A 17,287-nucleotide genomic window follows, 5' to 3' on the forward strand; every position below is an offset into this window, starting at 1 on the left:
CGCCTGCAGAGTGCCTAGGGGCCTGACAGGCAGGGGCTCAACCCTGGGGCTGTGTGCAACCACATGTGTGAGTGTGATTGCATACATGTAAATGTGCCGGTGTGTGCCGTTGTGCCCTGAGAGTGTGCATGTGACTGCATGTGTGTGCATGATCATGTCTGCATGTGAGTGTTCAGGTGTGTGTATGCTTGTATGTGCATGTTGAAGTGTGTGTCTACATGTGAGTGATTATGTGTGTATGCATTCGTGTGTGCATGTTCGACTGTGTGTGTGCACTGGTGAATGTGTGTGTGACAGTGAACCTCATTTGGGTCAAGAGGCAGAGAGCCGCAGAGCTGGGAGTCCAAGAAAAGTGAGCGACAGGGGCCAGAGTGATAGTACAACAGGGAGGGCATTTGCCTTACACACAGCCAACCTGGGTTCAATCCCTGGCATCCCATAATGTCCCCTGAGCAGCATCAGGAGTAATTCCTGAGTGCAGAGCCAGGAGTAACCCCTGAGGGTTGCCGGGTATGACCCAAAACTACAAAGAAAAAGAGAGAGAGAGAAAGAAAGAAAGAAAGAAAGAAAGAAAGAAAGAAAGGTGAGGGACAGGAAGGGGTGACCTCCAATGTGGAGAATTGGGGGGGCCTGCTGGTTCTGTGGCCTTAGGGTGGCTGATAGTTGTGGGGCCACACAGCGCTGGGGTGCTCAGGACTGCAGGGTGGGATCCAGGTGTCACACAGACACTGGTCTCCCCATCCCCATGGGAATTAGTGGCATTTTAAGAGGTGACACCTCCCCGGCATTTAGTAAGTGCCAGCATCTCCTCAGACATTGCTGGCCCCCAGTCTGTCTGCAGACACCTCAGTCACCTTGAGAACCTCTCCCTTTCGCCAGACCCCCAGTGCCTGACAACTGCCCCTCGTGCACTCTTGGGGGCACTGCGGTCTCTGAGCATCAAAGCATTTCCTCAGGAGATAGGTCAGGAATGAGTGAGTGAATGAATGAATGGGTGAACAGATGAGTGAAAAGGGACAGAGTGAATGAATGAGTGAGTGAATGGGTAAACAGGTGAATGAGTGGGTGAATAAATGAGGGAGGGAGTGAATAAGTGAGTGGATAAGTGAACAAGTGAATGACTGAATGAATGAGTGAGTGAGTGAATGAGTGAGTAAATGAGTGAATGAGAGTGAATGAGTGAGTGAGTGAATGAGTAAGTGTGCGACTGAATGAATGAGTGAGCGAGTCAGTGAGTGAATAAGTGAATGAGTGAGAGAGTGAGTGGATGCGTGAATGAATGAGCGAATGTGTCAATGAGTGACATGAGGTCCCCGAACAGCGGGGACATAGGGAAAAGTGGCTGGTGGTTATGGGGAGCTAGGTCCCTCGGTTCCCACACCCGCGCCCTCCTCTCTTCTCCATCCCTGCCCATCAGAGCAGCCCTGGGATGTAGCAAGCCCAGCCCCAGGCCCCTTAAGAGAAGGCTGGGCTGGTCCCCTCTTGCTGTCTGGGGCTCTGAGGAGCAATGAGGGTCTCTGTCTCCTCCCCAGGCTCCTTTCACCCTGAAGACCCAACCAGCTGTGGCCACAGCCTGGGCATGGCATGAAGTGAGGCCCCAGAAGCCCCTCGAGTCAGCTGTCGAAGTTCCCCTGCCATCTGCTCAGGCTTCCGACCCCCAGGGGCTGGGCGGGGCTACCAGCAGCTATGACCACGGCCAGCCATCTCCAGGCACTGGCTGTGAGCCAGGCCCGAGGCAGGCAGGACCCTCATCTGCGGTGGCTCGTGTTTTCCTGAACTAGGGTCAGTGCCGACAGGGCACGTTCTGAGTGCTGTCTGGCAGCACCACCAGCTTTAGCACTGACCCCCCCGCAGGCCGCATCTGAGGCACCCAGGCCCCTCGCGAGGAATAAGTCCCCCCCCCCCCCCCATGTGCACGGTCCCTGGAGGCCCTGAGGAAGTGACGCCTGGAAACAGCCCCAGGGCACAGCCTCAGCATGGAGAAATAGCATCTGACAGAGCCCATCCTGCCTCCAGTTGGAGATGGCAGAAGGCCAGGAGGGCCGGACACCCTGGGAGAGGCCAGGCCCCCCCACCCCCACACAGCCACCACCTGGCACGTTCCTCTGTACAGAGACTGTGGGCAATAAAGGGCCCCTGTAGGAGGGCCACTCTCCCCAGCTCCTGGCCAGGTCTCTCCCCATGGCCTTCCGCCTCCAGCCCTGACTCTGCTGCAGCCCCCTAGTGACTATCCCTCTCCACCCCCAAGGTGTCCCCCAAGCTTGCTGATGGTGACTTCCAGCTGGCTATGTCTGTGGAGGGCAGGTGCAGCAGGGACCTGGGTGTGGGTGGGGGAAGTGGGGGAGGGGATATGGTGGGGAAACAGTGGGTCATTGGGGGGCTGGGGGTGTGGCAGGGTCAGGGAAGTGAGTGGGGACAAGTGGAGCCAGCGGGGCCCAAGCATGGTTTGTGGCTGGAAGGACACGTGTCCTGTGCCCCCTCGGAACACTCGTGGGCAGCAGCGGCCTGAACTCAAGTGTTGACGAGCCCCGCGATCAGAGGCGGATGTCTCCGATCTCCATAGATCTCCAAGCCCCGCGTGCCCAGGGCCCAGGGTGGGAACTACCGGGGTGCTCGAGGGGCCTCCCCTCCTGGGGCTGGATGCTGCCTCCAGGGACCCCTGTTCTTGCCCAGTGCTGGTAGGACCCCCTAAGCACACCCCAACCTGGTCTGGCAGCAGGTAGGTGCCCCTGAGGGGGCTTCAGTGCCCCCATGCCTGGGACGAGGCACGAGGCTCCTCCTCCCAGATCCCAGCTGGGGGCTCCTTAGCCTGGACTTGGGACCAGCTCCCACGGGAGACGCCCTCATGGGGTTTAGACCTGCCCCTGGGCCTCCTGGAGGGGACCCGTCCACCGAGCCGCTGCTTTCTCCCTGCCTATCCCCATCATCCCCCACAGAGCCAGGAGCCTCCCACTGCCCTGCTGTGTCACCAGGACCCTCTGTAGCCCCTTTGTCCCTCTCTCCTGTCCCGCCAGCCCCCGCATCCTGGCCAGCTGCAAGCCCTACCCTAGCCTCAGGTCTAAAGTCCCTGGGTCTGGGAGCCCCTGGGCTGCTGGGGCGTGTGGGAGCCCAGATACGGTCTCTGCTCCTTCCGCCCAGGCTCCCGACATCCAACCCACTGCTCTCCTGTCCAGGGCTACCCAGAGCACTGGTGTGAGCCTCCCATGCTCTGCACCCCAGCCCTGCAGCCACGGGCACTACTGCCATGCTCGCCCAACTCCAGGCCTGTGCCTGGCAGATCTGGGCTCCCCCTCCTCCCTCACCCTTAAGTGCACCAAAGTCCGTTGGCTGGGGCCACCCCCCCCATGGGCTCACTTGTCCCCACCTGGCATCTGCTTTGGGGGGCAGCAAAGTGCCCGCTGCCAGGGTGCTGCCCCCTGCAAGACAGCAAAACCTGTCTGTCTGTCTGTCCTCTCGCTGTTCATCGATTTGCTCAAACAGACCCAGTAACATCCCCGTCGTGAGACTTGTTGTTACTGTGTTTGGCATATCGAATACGGCAGAGGTAGCTTGCCAGGTTTTGTCGTGTGGGTGAGATACTCTCGGTAGCTTGCCGGGCTCTCCGAGAGGGGTGGAGGAATTGAACCCGGCTCGGCTGGGCCAGCAGCATGCAACGCAAACGCCCTACCGCTGTGCTATCGCTCCACCAAGCCACCTCCCAAATTTACTGGATCCCTACCGGACAAGTGGGAACATACGCCGATGGCCTGAAGACAGACGTGGGTCCAGTGCTTCCCGACCTCTGACTGCTCCTCCCGAAGGAGCCCTCGGGACTCCCACCAGATGGGTCAGTCTGGGCACAAACCAACCAACCGAGGGGCTGGAGCAATAGCACAGCGGGTAGGGCGTTTGCCTTGCACGCGGCCGACCAGGGTTTGATTCCCAGCATCCCATATGGTCCCCTGAGCACCGCCAGGGGTGATTCCTGAGTGCAGAACCAGGAGTAACCTCTATGCATTGGCCAAGTGTGACCCCTCCCCCCCAAAAAAAAGCAAAAAAAAAAAAAACCACCACCACCAACAACAACAACAAAAAACCAACCAACCGAGTCTGACTGAAATTCTCTTCTGCCAGTCACTGCAGCCAACAAAGCAGCAAGGTGGCACGTCCACAGGGTGGCCCACACACCAACGGCTCCTCGGGGTGAGTCGAAGCCCAACCACAGCTGCTCTTCCTCCGCTGGCCTCTCTGCTCCCCCGGTGGCCCTCGAAGGGCCATGGGGCCAGGGGTGGGGGGGCAGCTCAAGAACAGAGGCGAGTCCCGTTCCCAGGCACCCCCGGGGCCACTGCAGTGGGTTTGTTGCTGTCTGGGGGTTGGCGGGCACAGCACAGGCACTGAGTGCAAGAAAGGCTGCACTAGGCCCCCCGCACAGCAGTCCTCAGTCGCCCTGCCTGCCCTCACGGGCACAGACCACATGTGCACTGAGGCACAGGCATGGTGGAGCACACATGGCCCATGTCTGGGTCTCCAAGAAACTGTGCCTGGGCTGGAGGCAGCCCTGCAGGACAGGAGGGTGGGACAGTAGGTGCTGCTGGAGGTTGCCCTGTAGACAGGGACTCAGTGGCCTCTGCTGCCCCCTGGAGGCGCTCTCTGGTACCACAGGCCCTGTACCGCACCCTTCTTCCTGCCCCTTCCTAAGGCCCCTTCACACAGCTCCCAGCCCCTGGGATGCTCTAAGGCCTGCTGGTGACCAGTGGTGCTGGTTTGGCCACTGTGCGAGGCTGGTGGGAGCATCCATGTCCATTCTTACCCCTAGTGTCTGACGGGTGTTTAGTGGGATAGGACCTCCACGTCTGGGACTTGTGGTACACTTTGGGACGTCCCAGTCATACTGGACTGGTTCATTCCTGTTTGGTCTGGCAGTGTGCCCTACTTAGAACATTCTAGTAGGGCATCTTTGCTTTTCCTTCCCACCAGAGCGAGACACGGGGCTTAGTCCCAGAACCTTCACAACACTCTGGGTGCGACCCTCAACCCCCCACAGGGCCCCTGTTCAGGAGGCTCCGCCCACCACAGCCCCACAGGGTCAGAGGACCCCTGGAGCCCGTTGAGCACGTGTGTGCAGCCATGCACGCTGGGGCAGTGGGGTGGCCGTGCTCAGGGAGGCGGGGGGGGGGGGGGGGGGGGGGGCGCTGCCCCTTGAGCCGCCTCACCTGCGTGAAGCAGTGGACGGCTGGAGGCTCTGCACAGCTCTGTTCACACTTCCCTGCACCCAGCAGGGACTCAGAAGCCTGTGGACAGGAGCGCCTCCCCCAGGGTATGCACCCTGGCTGGACAGGTGACTGAGGTGCTTCTCCCGAGACAACGCCCCGACCCCTCCCCCCCATGCCCGCTCTCTGCAGAAGCTGCCCCGGATCCTGACCAACTTGGCACGACTTGAGTGTGGAGCTGACATTCCCCCTGGAGACACCGCCTTCCCTGTGGGATGTGGCTTTAAACTGTGTAATTCTCATGGTCACTTTTAGTCTTTGTCCTCCCGAAGCCCCAGCAACATTTTTTGATCTGCCTCACTCAGTGTTGATGACCCTGAGGTGGAAATCACAAATCCCCCATTGTCTTATTTTGGGGGGCCAGGGAGTGGGTCTGGGCCCCGTGGGCGCGTGTTGGGGTTTCCCCTGCTACATGGCTTCATGCCATGGGGTGAGGGTGTTGGCTCTGCACTGCTGAGGACCATGAGGTGACAGAGATAAAACTGAACAGTCTCAGTGAGGAAGGGCCCCAGCCTGCGTGGGACTGGGTTCTGAGACTGCTGAGGACCTACTGATCAGCCTGTCCACATGGCCTGGACTGAAAGCAAAGGAAGGACAGAGAGGGGTCCCCAGAGAAAGTGCAGCCCCGTGTCTCGTCCCAGAGTTGGGGAGACCTGCATCGTGAGAACAGCCTGCTGTGACCATTCTGTGAATTGACAGAAAACGACTGTTGGGGAACTGGAGCGGGAGGGCATTTGCCTTGCACGAGGATGACCCAGATTCAATTCCCAGCATCCCATATAGTTCCCGAGCACCACCAGGAGTGATTCCTGAGTGCAGAGCCAGGAGTTAGCCCTGAGCACCTCCGGGTATGGCCCCAAACTTTTAAAAAGAAAGAAAAATGACACTGTGGGACCAGAGGCATGGCACAGCGGGGAGTGGAGTGACACTCGCCCCCCCATCACGCGCCTGCCCTCCATCCCACAGACCACTAGGACGGCCCTGTTGACCCTGTTGACTCACAGGACAGTGGAGGGAACACGAGCCCCCCTGTGTGCTCTATCCAAAGGCCTCTGGGGGTCTGTGCAGCAGGAGGGACCCCCGGGTCGTTGCTATAAGGGATCACGCGCAGTGGCCAAGGGACTCGGGTGCAGAAGCCTGGCTGGGGCATGGACAGGGGGTCGGGTCCCTGACCCGCAGGAGCCTCGTAATCCGCACGCGTGCGGGGTCCGGGCTCGGCCCTTGAGTGCCCAGTGTCTACGAGCACTCGCCCCCCTGACCTCCGCCCCTCCAAGAGGGGCGTGCCTGGCGGGTGGTGGTGGGGGGCGGGGGGCGGCAGAAACTGGTGGCTGCGGGCGGGGCCTAGTGGTGGGCGTGGCGCAGCGAGGGGCGGGGCTTCCTGTCACGGGGCGCAAGGGTGGGCGGGGCCTCCCTGCGCTCTAGCGGCGCTCGCGTTGCGTCATTTCCGGGCGCGGCGCGGCGTGCGGGCAGTGCAGCGGCCGGGGTGGGTCCAGGCGTTCTCGGGTACCGCGCGCGGCGCTGCCCGCTGCCCGCTGCCCTGCCCTGCCCCGCGGCGCCGGCCGGCTCGCCCCGTCTCCCTGCGTTGCCGTGTCTGCCGTCCCGCCATGGAGGACCGGCCGCCCGTGGTGTCCAGGCAGCAGAGCCGGCTGGTGCGCGGGGTCCCCACGCAGGTGGTCTGCACGGCCTTCAGCAGCCACATCCTGGTGGTGGTCACGCAGCTCGGGAAGATGGGCACGCTCGTGGCCCTGGAGCCCAGCCCGGTGACTGGCGACGTCGGCAAGCCCATGCTGAGCACGCGGGTCCTCCTGGGGCAGGACGAGGTGCGCGGGGCGGGGGCGGGGGACGGACGGGCCCCCCGGTGGGGGCGTGACCATGGTGGGTGGGGGACCCTGGTCACCCGCGCGGGCTGCTGGCCCCCCACCCTCGGGGCCGGCCGCTGAGCTTGGCGGGGAGCCTCCCACCCCCCTCCCGAAGGAAGAGGCCCTTAGCCGCGGCCCATGTCCTCCCCAGCCACTCACCCACGTTTTCGCCAAGAACCTGGTGGCGTTCGTGTCGCAAGAAGCCGGGAACAGAGCGGTCCTGCTGTCGCTGGCCTTGAAGGACAGAAGCCTGGAGGGGCTGCAGGCGCTGCGGGAGGTCATTCAGACCTGCCAGGTGTGGTGACCCCGCCCAGCACCATCCTGGATGCTGGCCTCGCAGAGGAACTTGTGGCTGGACCTGCCGTGGGCAACGCAGCTGCCCGGAGGGAGCTGGCCCGGCCGGGCAGGGCCTGTAGATGGAGAATAAGTCACCACCAGCTCGCTGCCCCCTGTGCACGGTGGCAGTTGTGGGAGGAGTTTTTTTTTTTATTAAGAATAAACATGTGTCTCAGAATACTTCGTGCCGTTAACGGTGCTCAGAAACGTCACTGCACATGCAGCTTTGGAGTGGGCTTGGGAGCTTCCATCCGGTGCCCCCCAACCTCCTGATGGCCTACATGGCAACTGGCCACCCATCAGTGAATGCAGTACTACCTGGACCTGAGTCCTGGGGCCCCGCACACACACACATACAATCCTTCAGAATGAGGCCCCTCCCTGGGGTCCCCAGCAGTGCTGGAGGAGGCTAGTGGAACTCGCAGAGCCCCTGTTGACCCAATGTTGGGGAAGCGAGGGGAGGAAACTCCTCAAGGCTCCTTCCACTGACCCAGAGTCCCAAGATGGGGGCACGGACTGGCTGCGTCAGATGGACCGCTAGAGTCAGGCTGATGCTACTAGGGGTAGGAGAGACCCCAGGGCCCACCATCCCTACTGCCCACATGGCCATGGGTTCCAGCGTCCCCCGACCCATACTGGCAAGCCTGGACCCCCAGCCACACCTTCCCCTCCTGGGGACATGGTGGTGATCTGATGATTGTGCCACCCTGCATCAGTGGCCCCTGAGCATCAGGCAGGCCAAGGGTCTGTGTCTGGGGGAACCGCACGCTACTCCCACCTGCAGCTTCAGGGTTTCTGATTTGGGGCCTCAGTGCCAGCTGCAGGAAAGGCTCTTGCTGCCCCACTCCAGGTCCTGGCCAGCTCCTTGCACTCTGGCTTTCTTGACAACTGGGCAGAGCCTCTCCTGTCCTCCTTGGCACATAAGCGGAAATAGGCATGGGGCCTGCAGGGCCCAGGAGGACAGGGTGAGAGACAGAGACACTGACCGAGGGGTCACATCTGCCCAGCTCTGCTGCTTGTCAGCTTTAGGACAAGTGCTTGAGGCCAGGATCTCAGACTTCGTCCACTGTCCAATTCACAAGTACCCAGAGCATCAGGGACCACTGAGACGTTTCCTGCCCGAAGGCGCCCAGGAAAAGGACCTCAATGACCAGACCCCACAGGAGACACCCTATGGGTCAGCCCGGGGTCGTGGTGGGGGTGACCCGCAGGAGTGAGACCAAAAGTGGAACTGGTGGTGGTAGGGACACATAGCCAGTTTAGAGCCAGAACAAGAGCCCACAGGCCCACCCTGGGGGGGAGCCCCCAAGTTCCAGAGAGATGCGAGAGGGGCAGCCTAGAGGCGAGCATGTCTCCAGAGCGACTCCCAGCAGAGTGTGAGGACAGAAGCCCAGAGTGACCCTGAGAAAGCAGGGAGAGCATGGAGTGGGCAAAGAGCACAGGAAACTGGGAACGCACCCCTGAACTGTCGCTTTGAGCCCAGGGGACACCTTCCCAGAGCACAAGGCAGAGACATCCAGGCAGAGAGAGGACAAGTGGGGCCAACACCCTCTGCGGTCTCAAGCAGGTGGCGGCCTCCTGAGCCTGTCCACTGCAGGGTGCTTGATTCAACAGCTGGGATGACAGCACTGCTCAGGCCCCTCCTGCTGTCTGCTGCCCGGGAGGTGGGGCCCTGCCCAGGGGTGGCTCCAGTAGGGCAGCAGGTAGGGCCGGCCTGGCAGGGGGCGGGACTGGGCAGGAGTTTCTGTGTGGGCCGCACCCAGCTTCCGGGAGCACCAGGTCAGGCCCACTCAGGAGAGCGGAGCCTGCCCCTGGCTGCCTTTCCTAGTCACCGGCCAGGTGGTCACTGACGGAGCCCCTGAAGGTGAGCTGCTGTGGGGACCCCAGCCCAAGAGGGGGCCAGGTTAGATCAGCCTCACCCATCTCTCCTGTGCCCTAGTGACCTGCCACTCATCTGGGCCCACACACAGGCTGGCAGCATGGGTGGGCGGGCAGAGGCAGGCCACTAGGTGCCCTGGGCACAAATCACAGGGAGGAACACGCTGGCTATAGAGGCCAGTCCTGAACCCCAAGGGGGTCCCTAGGAGCAGAAGGGGCCTTGGTGGGCACATCAGGCCTAGGGCACTTGCAGAAACCAGCTTGGCTCAGGCCGCCTGCAAGGAGTGGCCGCCCAGGCAGGGTCCACTGCTCAGGAGGTCCAGCAGGAAGGGGAGGAATGGTTTCAGGCTGATCCCCCAGACCCTCCATGGCCTCCATGCTGGTCCCAGACCCACCCCACCTCTGCCCCGCGCGCTGCAGCTCCTGTGCTGTAAGTAATGATGGGCGTGTGTATGCGTGTGTGTGTGTGTGTATGTGTGCGCGCGCACACGCGTGTGCGCAAGGGGGTGTGTATGAGTGAGTCAGGGTGTGTGTAAATGAGTCAGTGTGAGTGTGTGAATGTGTGTGTATGAGTGTGTATGTATGTGTATGAGGGTGTGTATGAGTGAATGTGTATGAGTGTATAGTGTGTGTATGTGCATATGAGTGTGTGCGTACGAGTGAGTATGAGTGTGTGAGTATGTCTCAGTGTATGTGTATGAGTGTGAGTATGTGTATGAGTGTGAGAATGTGTATGAGTGTGAGTATGTGTATGAGTGGTGTATAAGTGTGAGTGTGTGAATGTGTATGAGTGTATAGTGTGTGTGTATGAGTGTGTGAATATGTGTATGAGTGTGTGAGTACGTGCATGTGTGTATGAGTGTGAGTATATGTATGTGTATATGAGTGTTGTATGAGTGTGTGTGTATGAGTGTGAGTACGTGTGAGAAAGACCGCGAGCCTCCCCCTGACTGAGCTCCTGTGCATCCTCCCGTGCTTTGGGTACTGAGTGGGCTGGGAGGGGGTGGCCGAGAGTGTCCATGGGCACGTCCTTGTGGGCGGTAGCCCACTGGCCCGGGGATGACAGGTGGGTTCACTTCCTGGGGTCCCATGAAGCTGGCAGTCCGCTGGCCCAGGCCTACCCGCCCTGGGTGGGCAGAGCCTAGCCCACAGGCAGCTCCCGTGCCCCCGCCCGGCCTGGTCCTCCCTGTCGAGTGGCTGTGGCAGTGAGCAGGCCGCAGGTTCTGGCTGTGCGCAGTGAGGAGCCCCAGGGTGGCCCCGGTGGTGGCTGTGCCCGGCTAGCTCAGGGTCCTGGTCCCAGAAAGCCGCAGCCGGCGCGGGAAGTACCAGCCCTCAAGATGCCCTCCGCCCCCCTTGAGGGACCCCCAAACCTGAGACTTCTTTCACCAAGGAGAATGAAGCCCAGATCAGCTGGGCCTGCTGAGGGGGGAGCCTGGCAGGACAGAGGCCTGGGGCTGCCCTGTGCGCACTACCCAGAAACCAGAGGGGGGCGGTGGAGAGGACATGGAGGTCCCCATCTTCAGTCCCACATTGGAGAATGTCCAGCAGGGGATAGGAAGGTCAGGATAGCCAGGGCTAGCCTTGGATATTTTTTTTTTTGGTGGAAGGAAGAGCTTCAGAGCCAGAACTTTCTCGGAGAACTTCCTGGAGGTGGTGGCTGAAGAGGACTGTGAGAACCACCCTGGAGAGGTGAGCGCCCGGCTGTCCTGCTGTGAGCAGGCGGCTCTACCCAGGGTCCTTGGTGCTAAGATCCGCTGCTCCCCCCACAGTTGTGCTTGTTGTTGAGGGACCTAGCCACAGTGCCTTTTCCCAAGGAACCGTCTGTCTGCCTCAGATGGTGGGGTTCCCAGCTTATGTCCCCCTGCTTTGCCTCAGTTTCCCACCTGCTATGTGAGCCCTTTCCTGAATACCCTTCAAGCAGGCTAGTACTGTTGGCCCCCAGCTCCTGCCTCCAGCCTCCCGACTCTGCCCCCACCCCGTCTGTGCCTGCCGACTTCCTGTGTCTACCACAGCCGCAGAGACCCCCCCCCCCACTGCAGTGGGGATACAGAGAACCCTCCCCCCAAGGCCAGAAATATCGCCAAGGGGGCTCCACTATTGGGGATAAAATCTGCAAAGACCAACCATCCCGTGGGGGCGATCCTCACAGCCAAGCAGGTCCCTGTGCACAGCCCGTGCCCAGCCTCCGAGCTGGCCTGGGGTGGACAAGGCCTGCGCAGGGACAGCTGTCCACTGCGCTTCCTGTCACCCCTGCAGGAGTGCTGCCTCTTGGGCAGGCCCCGCCCCTCCCTGGTGCTGGGGCATGGCTGACAGCCACCTGGCACGGGAGCAGGAGCGCTGGCAGCCAGCGGGTGCTGTGCACGGTTCCGTGGCGCGGGGGGGGGCGGGGGGGGCGCGTACTGGGAGCTCAGGTGGCCCGTGGAGGCACCTCCCAGCCTGCACCGCCCCCGTGTGGTTTCCAGGGCAGCCACGTGGCCACACCGATGACCAGCCAGGTGTCCCTGGAGGCCAGGCCTGGGCTGGGACAGGAGCTTCCTGACTGAGAGGTAGGCATGGCCGGGGCAGCAGGGGCTGCCTGCCGGGCGTGGGTGGGTTGGGGAGGCCGTGAGGGGGCGGGGCGCCAGGAGACCGGGTTCCTCCCAGGGACTCTGCACTGGGCGACTGTTACCCAGTGCCAGCCTGGGCGTCCCGATGCCACCACCTGGCAGTCACAGGCCTCTTTCCTAGGCCTTCAGTCCCCGCAAGCCCAGAGCCCCCGGTGGGTGCGGCCCATGCAGGGGCAGTGAGGACATGGCCTAGGCTCAGGGCACCCCTCCCCCCCGGCAGGCCCTGGGTACTGCCCTGCCTGGCGCCACCTGCCAGCGCACCCGCGCTCACTCCCTGCCTTGATGCCCGGTCCCCTAGGATGAGCACTGCCGTGGAGACCATGGGCACAGCCAGTGCCCCCCTGCAGTCCGGGCCGCAGATGTCCCCTGTGGGGAACAGCTCACAGGACACAACCCAGCTCTTCCTCACCTCGGCGCTGGCCCGCGGGCTGTCGGGCACATTCGTGGGGGTGGCGCTGATGCTCTCCTGCCACCAGGTAACTGTCTGGGCACAGCGGGTACTGCGCTCACAGGGGTGCCGCAGAGCAGTGCCAGGCCGGCTCCTGGGCAGCTGTGAGCCCGGACTTGGACTCTGTGGGGCGTCGGGCAGGACCAGCCACAGGCCTGGGTGGAGGGACAGAGCTCCCAGTTGGGGGGAGTGGGGAGGCTGCGCTCCATCACCCCTCAGCTTGGGGCTCTGGGGTCCTGGCAGGGGGCATCATCATCCTTCCAGTAGCTCAACTGGAGCTGGGGGAACCCGGGGATGACTTGGGGTGACCCCAGCAAGAAACAGGCCGAGGAGAAAGAGGGTAGCCAGAGGCTCCAGAACAAGTTGCCCTGAAGCACGAGGCCCCTGGGTGCTGGTGATTTACCTGTGGGCCCCTGGGTGCTACTTTACTCTGCCTGGAGGGGGAAGGTCTCGGGCTGCGGTGACAGGGCCAGCCAGGGCAGCAGCACCCAGCAGCCAGGGCCAGGCAGGCCAGTGCCTGTGTCCTGGGCTGTGACCCTCTTCTGTGCAGACCTGATCTGAACCAGGTGCCTGGGACTCAGCCTCCCAGAGAGCCACGGCCCGGACCCCAAGGGCTGAGCTCCCCCCACCCTCCATTCCCACCAGAGCCTGGGGGATAGCGAATGGCCAGCACCCTTGCTTTATTTAGTTCTGGTTTGGGGCCACACCTGGAGCTACTCAGGACTTGCTCCTGGCTCTGGGTCCAGGGATCTCGCCAGGAGAGGCCAGGGGACACTATGGGGTGCCGGGGATGGAACTCAGGGGGCCATGCACTCCGTGTCCAGTGACTGTGACTCAACCCCCTTGATTTAGGGGGGGGCACCCAGGCTGGAGAGGTCCCCCTGATCCCTGAGCCTCTGTTGCTCAGGGGCAGGATGAGGGGCGCCTCATTCACTTCCTGCCAGGTGGACCAGATGGCTGAGCATCTCCTTCTCTGACTGGTCCCCCACGGTGACTGCACCCAGCGTCATCCACACCCTACACAGGGCCCCTACAAACCCTGGGCTTCGGGATGTCTCAGAATGACGCCCAGAGAGGACACAGGGTACCATTCTTTCCCAGCCACGCTGAAATGACAGCAGTGTCCACTCTCACCACTCAGGCATGGACGGGCCTCAGGAATTCTCGGTCATGCATGAATGAAGGATGATGGACAAACGTGGGAGTGAATGAATGAATGAGCGAGTGAATGAATGAATGACAGCTGGATAGATGGATAACTGAGTGACTGAATGCATGAGTAAGTGAATGAGTGGGTGAGTGAGGGAGTGAGTGGGGGAGTGAGTGAATAGTAAGTGAATGAGCGAGTGAGTGAGGGAGTGAATGAATGAGTTTGTGAGGGAGTGGGTGAGGGAGGGAGTGAGGGAGTGAATGAGTGGGTGAGGGAGTGAGGGAGTGAGTGGGTGAGGGAGTGAGGGAGTGAATGAGTGGGTGAGGGAGTGAGGGAGTGAGTGAGTGAGTGAGTGAAGAAGTGAGTAAATGGGTGAGGGAGGGAGGGAGAGAGAGAGTGAGTGAATAAGGGGGTGAGGAAGTGAATTAGGGAGTGAGAAAGGGAGGAAGGGAATGAGAGGAGGGAGGGAGTGAGGGAAGGAGGGAGTGAATGAGGGAGAGAGGGAGGGAGGGAGTGACTGAATGAGGGAATGAGTGAGTGAGTGAGGAAGTGAGTTAGGGAGTGAGGGAGGAATTGAGGGGGTGAGGGATTGAGGGAGGGAGTGAAGAAGTGAATGAGTGAGTGAGAGAGTGAGTGAGTGAATGAGTGAGTGAGTGAATAAGGGAGTGAGGGAGAGAGGAAGTGAAGGAGGGAGTGAGGGAGGGAGTGAAGGGGTGAGGGAGGGAGGGAGGGAGGTGTGGCCTTCTTGGAGGAGCCCCTGGCCTGCTGTAACCGACCCCACTGTGGTCCCCAGATCTACCTGCACCTGCGCTCCTACACGGTCCCGCACGAGCAGCGCTACATCGTCCGCCTGCTCCTCATCGTGCCCGTCTATGCCTTCGACTCCTGGCTCAGCCTCCTCCTCCTGGGTGGCCACCAGTACTACGTCTACTTGGACTCCGTGCGGGACTGCTATGAGGGTGAGCGAGGCCGCTGTCTGGGCGGGCGTCTGGGGGGACGTCCCTGCGCAGCACAACTGGATTCCCCAGGTGGGCGCTGCCCCTGGGCTGCCTGGAGCGGGCCAGGCGGGAGGGTCCGTGTGCGTGTGTGTGTGTGTGTGTGTGTGTGTGTGTGAGAGAGACGAGCCTGGGCTCACTGTCCAAGGCCGCAGCCTTTGTCATCTACAGCTTCCTGAGTCTCTGCTTCCAGTACCTGGGCGGCGAGAGCGCCATCATGGCAGAGATCCGGGGAAAGCCCATCCGGTAAGGGGGCCCTTCCCGTGAGCCAACACCCCGAGTGCCGCCGCTGGCCGGGACTGACCTCAGGAACTGTGCCCACCCCACAGGTCCAGCTGCGTCTACGGCACGTGCTGCCTGGGGGGGCTGTCCTACTCCATTGGCTTCTTGCGCTTCTGTAAGCAGGTGAGAGCCCGGCTGGTGCCCCGGGTGTGGGGGGCACGTGCTGGGGGCGCCCAGACCTTCCCCTCGCTGTGTCCTCCCGTGCCCAGGCCACGCTGCAGTTCTGTGTGGTGAAGCCCGTCATGGCTGTGGCCACCATTGTCCTACAGGCGTTGGGCAGATACCACGATGGGGACTTCAGGTAAGGCTGTTGGGGGCAGGGGGAGGGACTGACCCACCCGCTCACCTCCAGACCACAGGCGGGTTCAGGAGCACTGGGCCAGGAGCCCACTCTTCACTAGGGAGGCCATGGGGGGGGAGCAAGGGAAGCAGGCCCCTGGCATGCACCAAGCACACACATTCCATGTGTCTTCACAGGTATGTGTGCATGTGCACACATGTACACAGGTCAGATGCACGTGCACTCCCCCAAGCACGGGAGCGAGCACCTCTCCCACGTGCAGTCACCACGCAGGCACAGGGCCGTGACGCAGGGGGTGAGGGAGGCCTCCCTGGTGGAGCTGTTCTGGGAATTTAGGGGCCCTAAGACCTCTGCCTGGTGACTGCTGCCTGGGAGTGGGTACAGGCCCGCTGGGCTGGGGTTAGGGAGGCCAGAGGGGCGGGGTCCCCCCCACTGAGCGCTGGCCCCTGCTCCGGCCCCAGCATCCACAGCGGCTACTTGTACGTCACCCTCACCTACAACGCGTCGGCCAGCCTGGCGCTGTACGCCCTACTCCTCTTCTACTTCACCACCCGGGAGCTGCTGCAGCCCTTCGAGCCAGTCCTCAAGTTCCTCACCATCAAGGCCATCGTCTTCCTGTCCTTCTGGCAGGGTGGGTCGGACCGCTGGGCGGGGCTTCGGAGCCCAGCTGCCCAGGTCCAGGGGGGGTCTCATGCACCAGGTGAGGGCAGAGCTGAGCCCAGGTGCAGTGGCCCAGCCTCTGGGGGAGGGGCGCGGCTGATGGCTGACGGGCGGCTGTCCCCAGGGATGCTGCTGGCCATCCTGGAGCGGTGCGGGGCCATCCCTGAGGTGCAGGACGTGGACGGCAGCCGTGTGGGCGCCGGCACGCTGGCCGCCGGCTACCAGAACTTCCTCATCTGCGTGGAGATGGTGTTCGCGGCAGTGGCGCTGCGCCGCGCCTTCCCGTGCCAGGTGTACTCGGAGAAGAAGGACCCGCCAGGTGAGCATGCCCGCCACCCTGGGGGCCGCCGGGGGGCGGGGAGGGAGATCAGGCTCGGCAGCAGCAGCACCCACACTCCCCGCCCTGACCAGCGCCTATGCAGAGCATCTCCAGTGGCCTCAAGGAGACGGTGAGCCCCCGTGACATCGTGCACGACGTCATCCACAACTTCTCCCCTGCCTACCAGCGCTACACGCAGCAGGCCACACACGAGGCGCCCGGCCAGAGCCCACGCTCTGTGTCCCGCATGCCCCCTGGCTTGGCCAGCGGCCCTGGAAGGGGCAACACGGAGAAAAGAGAGCTGATCCCCTCAGAGGAGCCATAGGGGCCGGCCAGCCCGGAGGCTGCGGTGTGCTCTGCCCTGCTGGACCAGCCAGGCCTGGGAGCCAAGGACTGGGAGGGTGGGCCCCTGCCCTGTGCCCCGCCCACACTACCTATTTATACATAAACATAAGCGTTTCTACTGGCTGGCCTGACCCTCGCCGGGGGTGTGAGGGTCCTCAGCTCAGCCCAGGACAGACCCAGTCTGTGTCTCTTCCCGGGATTGGGATTGGGACCCCCATCCTTGCCCCTTTGCAGAGCCTGGTGGTGCTGGGGGCTGCCCTAACCCCCTCCAATGATGGGCGATGGGCCGCTGCGTGGGGCTGGGTCAGTGTTCGTGCAGGGGACACTCACTGGGCCCAGGTACAGGGCAGTGGGCAGGGGCTGGGCCTCGGGAGCCCACCTAGACTGCAGGCTCCTACTACAGGCTCCGGGGAAGGGGGAGACACAGGAGACTGGACTGAGGGCCTGCTCTGGCCAGTGTCTCGAGGCCAGCTGTATGGGGAGAACCTGCAGAGCCACCTCCGGCCTCTGCTTATCATGCCCGACACACGGCCCCACCCTGGTGCCGCCAGTGCCAGGCGCTTAACAGGTCACTCAGCAGACCTGGGGGAGGGTGCGCCCGGAAAGTAGCCTCCCGGGGGTCAGGAGATGGCAGGTAGCGAGTGCCCACGGTCCGCTGGACCAAGGCTGGCCTGAAGGGGACACCCTGGCACATGTGCCCGACTGGGATGGAGCAGCCATGGGCACTGGCCCAGCCCCACACTCCCAGCACAGACCCCAGGGGCAGCCCCAGGAGCAGGCTCCTGCAGGGGAGAGGGCACATGCAGGCCCCCGAGGGGAAGTGGGCCCCTGCCCCCGCCTACCAGCCCTGCCACCCAGC

General features: G+C 62.5%; 2 protein-coding genes across 2 annotated transcripts; both read left to right on the top strand.

The window, feature by feature from the left end:
- Positions 1–6,729: 6,729 nt before the first annotated feature.
- PSMG3 (proteasome assembly chaperone 3) lies at positions 6,730–7,622 on the top strand. The gene is made up of 2 exons (XM_056128418.1): positions 6,730–7,069; positions 7,260–7,622. Exons 1-2 carry the CDS (start codon positions 6,854–6,856, stop codon positions 7,410–7,412), a joined length of 369 nt encoding a protein of 122 aa, XP_055984393.1. The 5' UTR covers positions 6,730–6,853; the 3' UTR covers positions 7,413–7,622.
- A 1,581-nt stretch (positions 7,623–9,203) lies between these two features.
- TMEM184A (transmembrane protein 184A) lies at positions 9,204–16,447 on the top strand. The gene is made up of 11 exons (XM_056128417.1): positions 9,204–9,308; positions 10,930–11,011; positions 11,785–11,868; positions 12,227–12,404; positions 14,320–14,485; positions 14,677–14,767; positions 14,851–14,926; positions 15,013–15,104; positions 15,566–15,735; positions 15,889–16,083; positions 16,176–16,447. Exons 4-11 carry the CDS (start codon positions 12,228–12,230, stop codon positions 16,406–16,408), a joined length of 1,200 nt encoding a protein of 399 aa, XP_055984392.1. The 5' UTR covers positions 9,204–9,308; positions 10,930–11,011; positions 11,785–11,868; position 12,227; the 3' UTR covers positions 16,409–16,447.
- Positions 16,448–17,287: the final 840 nt, after the last annotated feature.

The sequence above is a fragment of the Sorex fumeus genome, unplaced genomic scaffold, assembly GCF_029834395.1.
Source record: "Sorex fumeus unplaced genomic scaffold, SorFum_2.1 ptg000064l, whole genome shotgun sequence".
Lineage (NCBI taxonomy): Eukaryota > Metazoa > Chordata > Mammalia > Eulipotyphla > Soricidae > Sorex > Sorex fumeus.

What these genes read in the sequence shown, in the direction of transcription:
- PSMG3 (XM_056128418.1), top strand. Translation starts at nt 6,854, where the DNA reads ATGGAGGACCGGCCGCCCGTGGTGTCCAGGCAGCAGAGCCGGCTGGTG. An exon ending in TCCTCCTGGGGCAGGACGAG is followed by an intron (nt 7,070 to 7,259) that starts GTGCGCGGGGCG and finishes TGTCCTCCCCAG; the next exon opens with CCACTCACCCACGTTTTCGC.
- TMEM184A (XM_056128417.1), top strand. Translation starts at nt 12,228, where the DNA reads ATGAGCACTGCCGTGGAGACCATGGGCACAGCCAGTGCCCCCCTGCAG. An exon ending in CGTGCGGGACTGCTATGAGG is followed by an intron (nt 14,486 to 14,676) that starts GTGAGCGAGGCC and finishes CCAAGGCCGCAG; the next exon opens with CCTTTGTCATCTACAGCTTC. An exon ending in ATCCGGGGAAAGCCCATCCG is followed by an intron (nt 14,768 to 14,850) that starts GTAAGGGGGCCC and finishes CCCACCCCACAG; the next exon opens with GTCCAGCTGCGTCTACGGCA.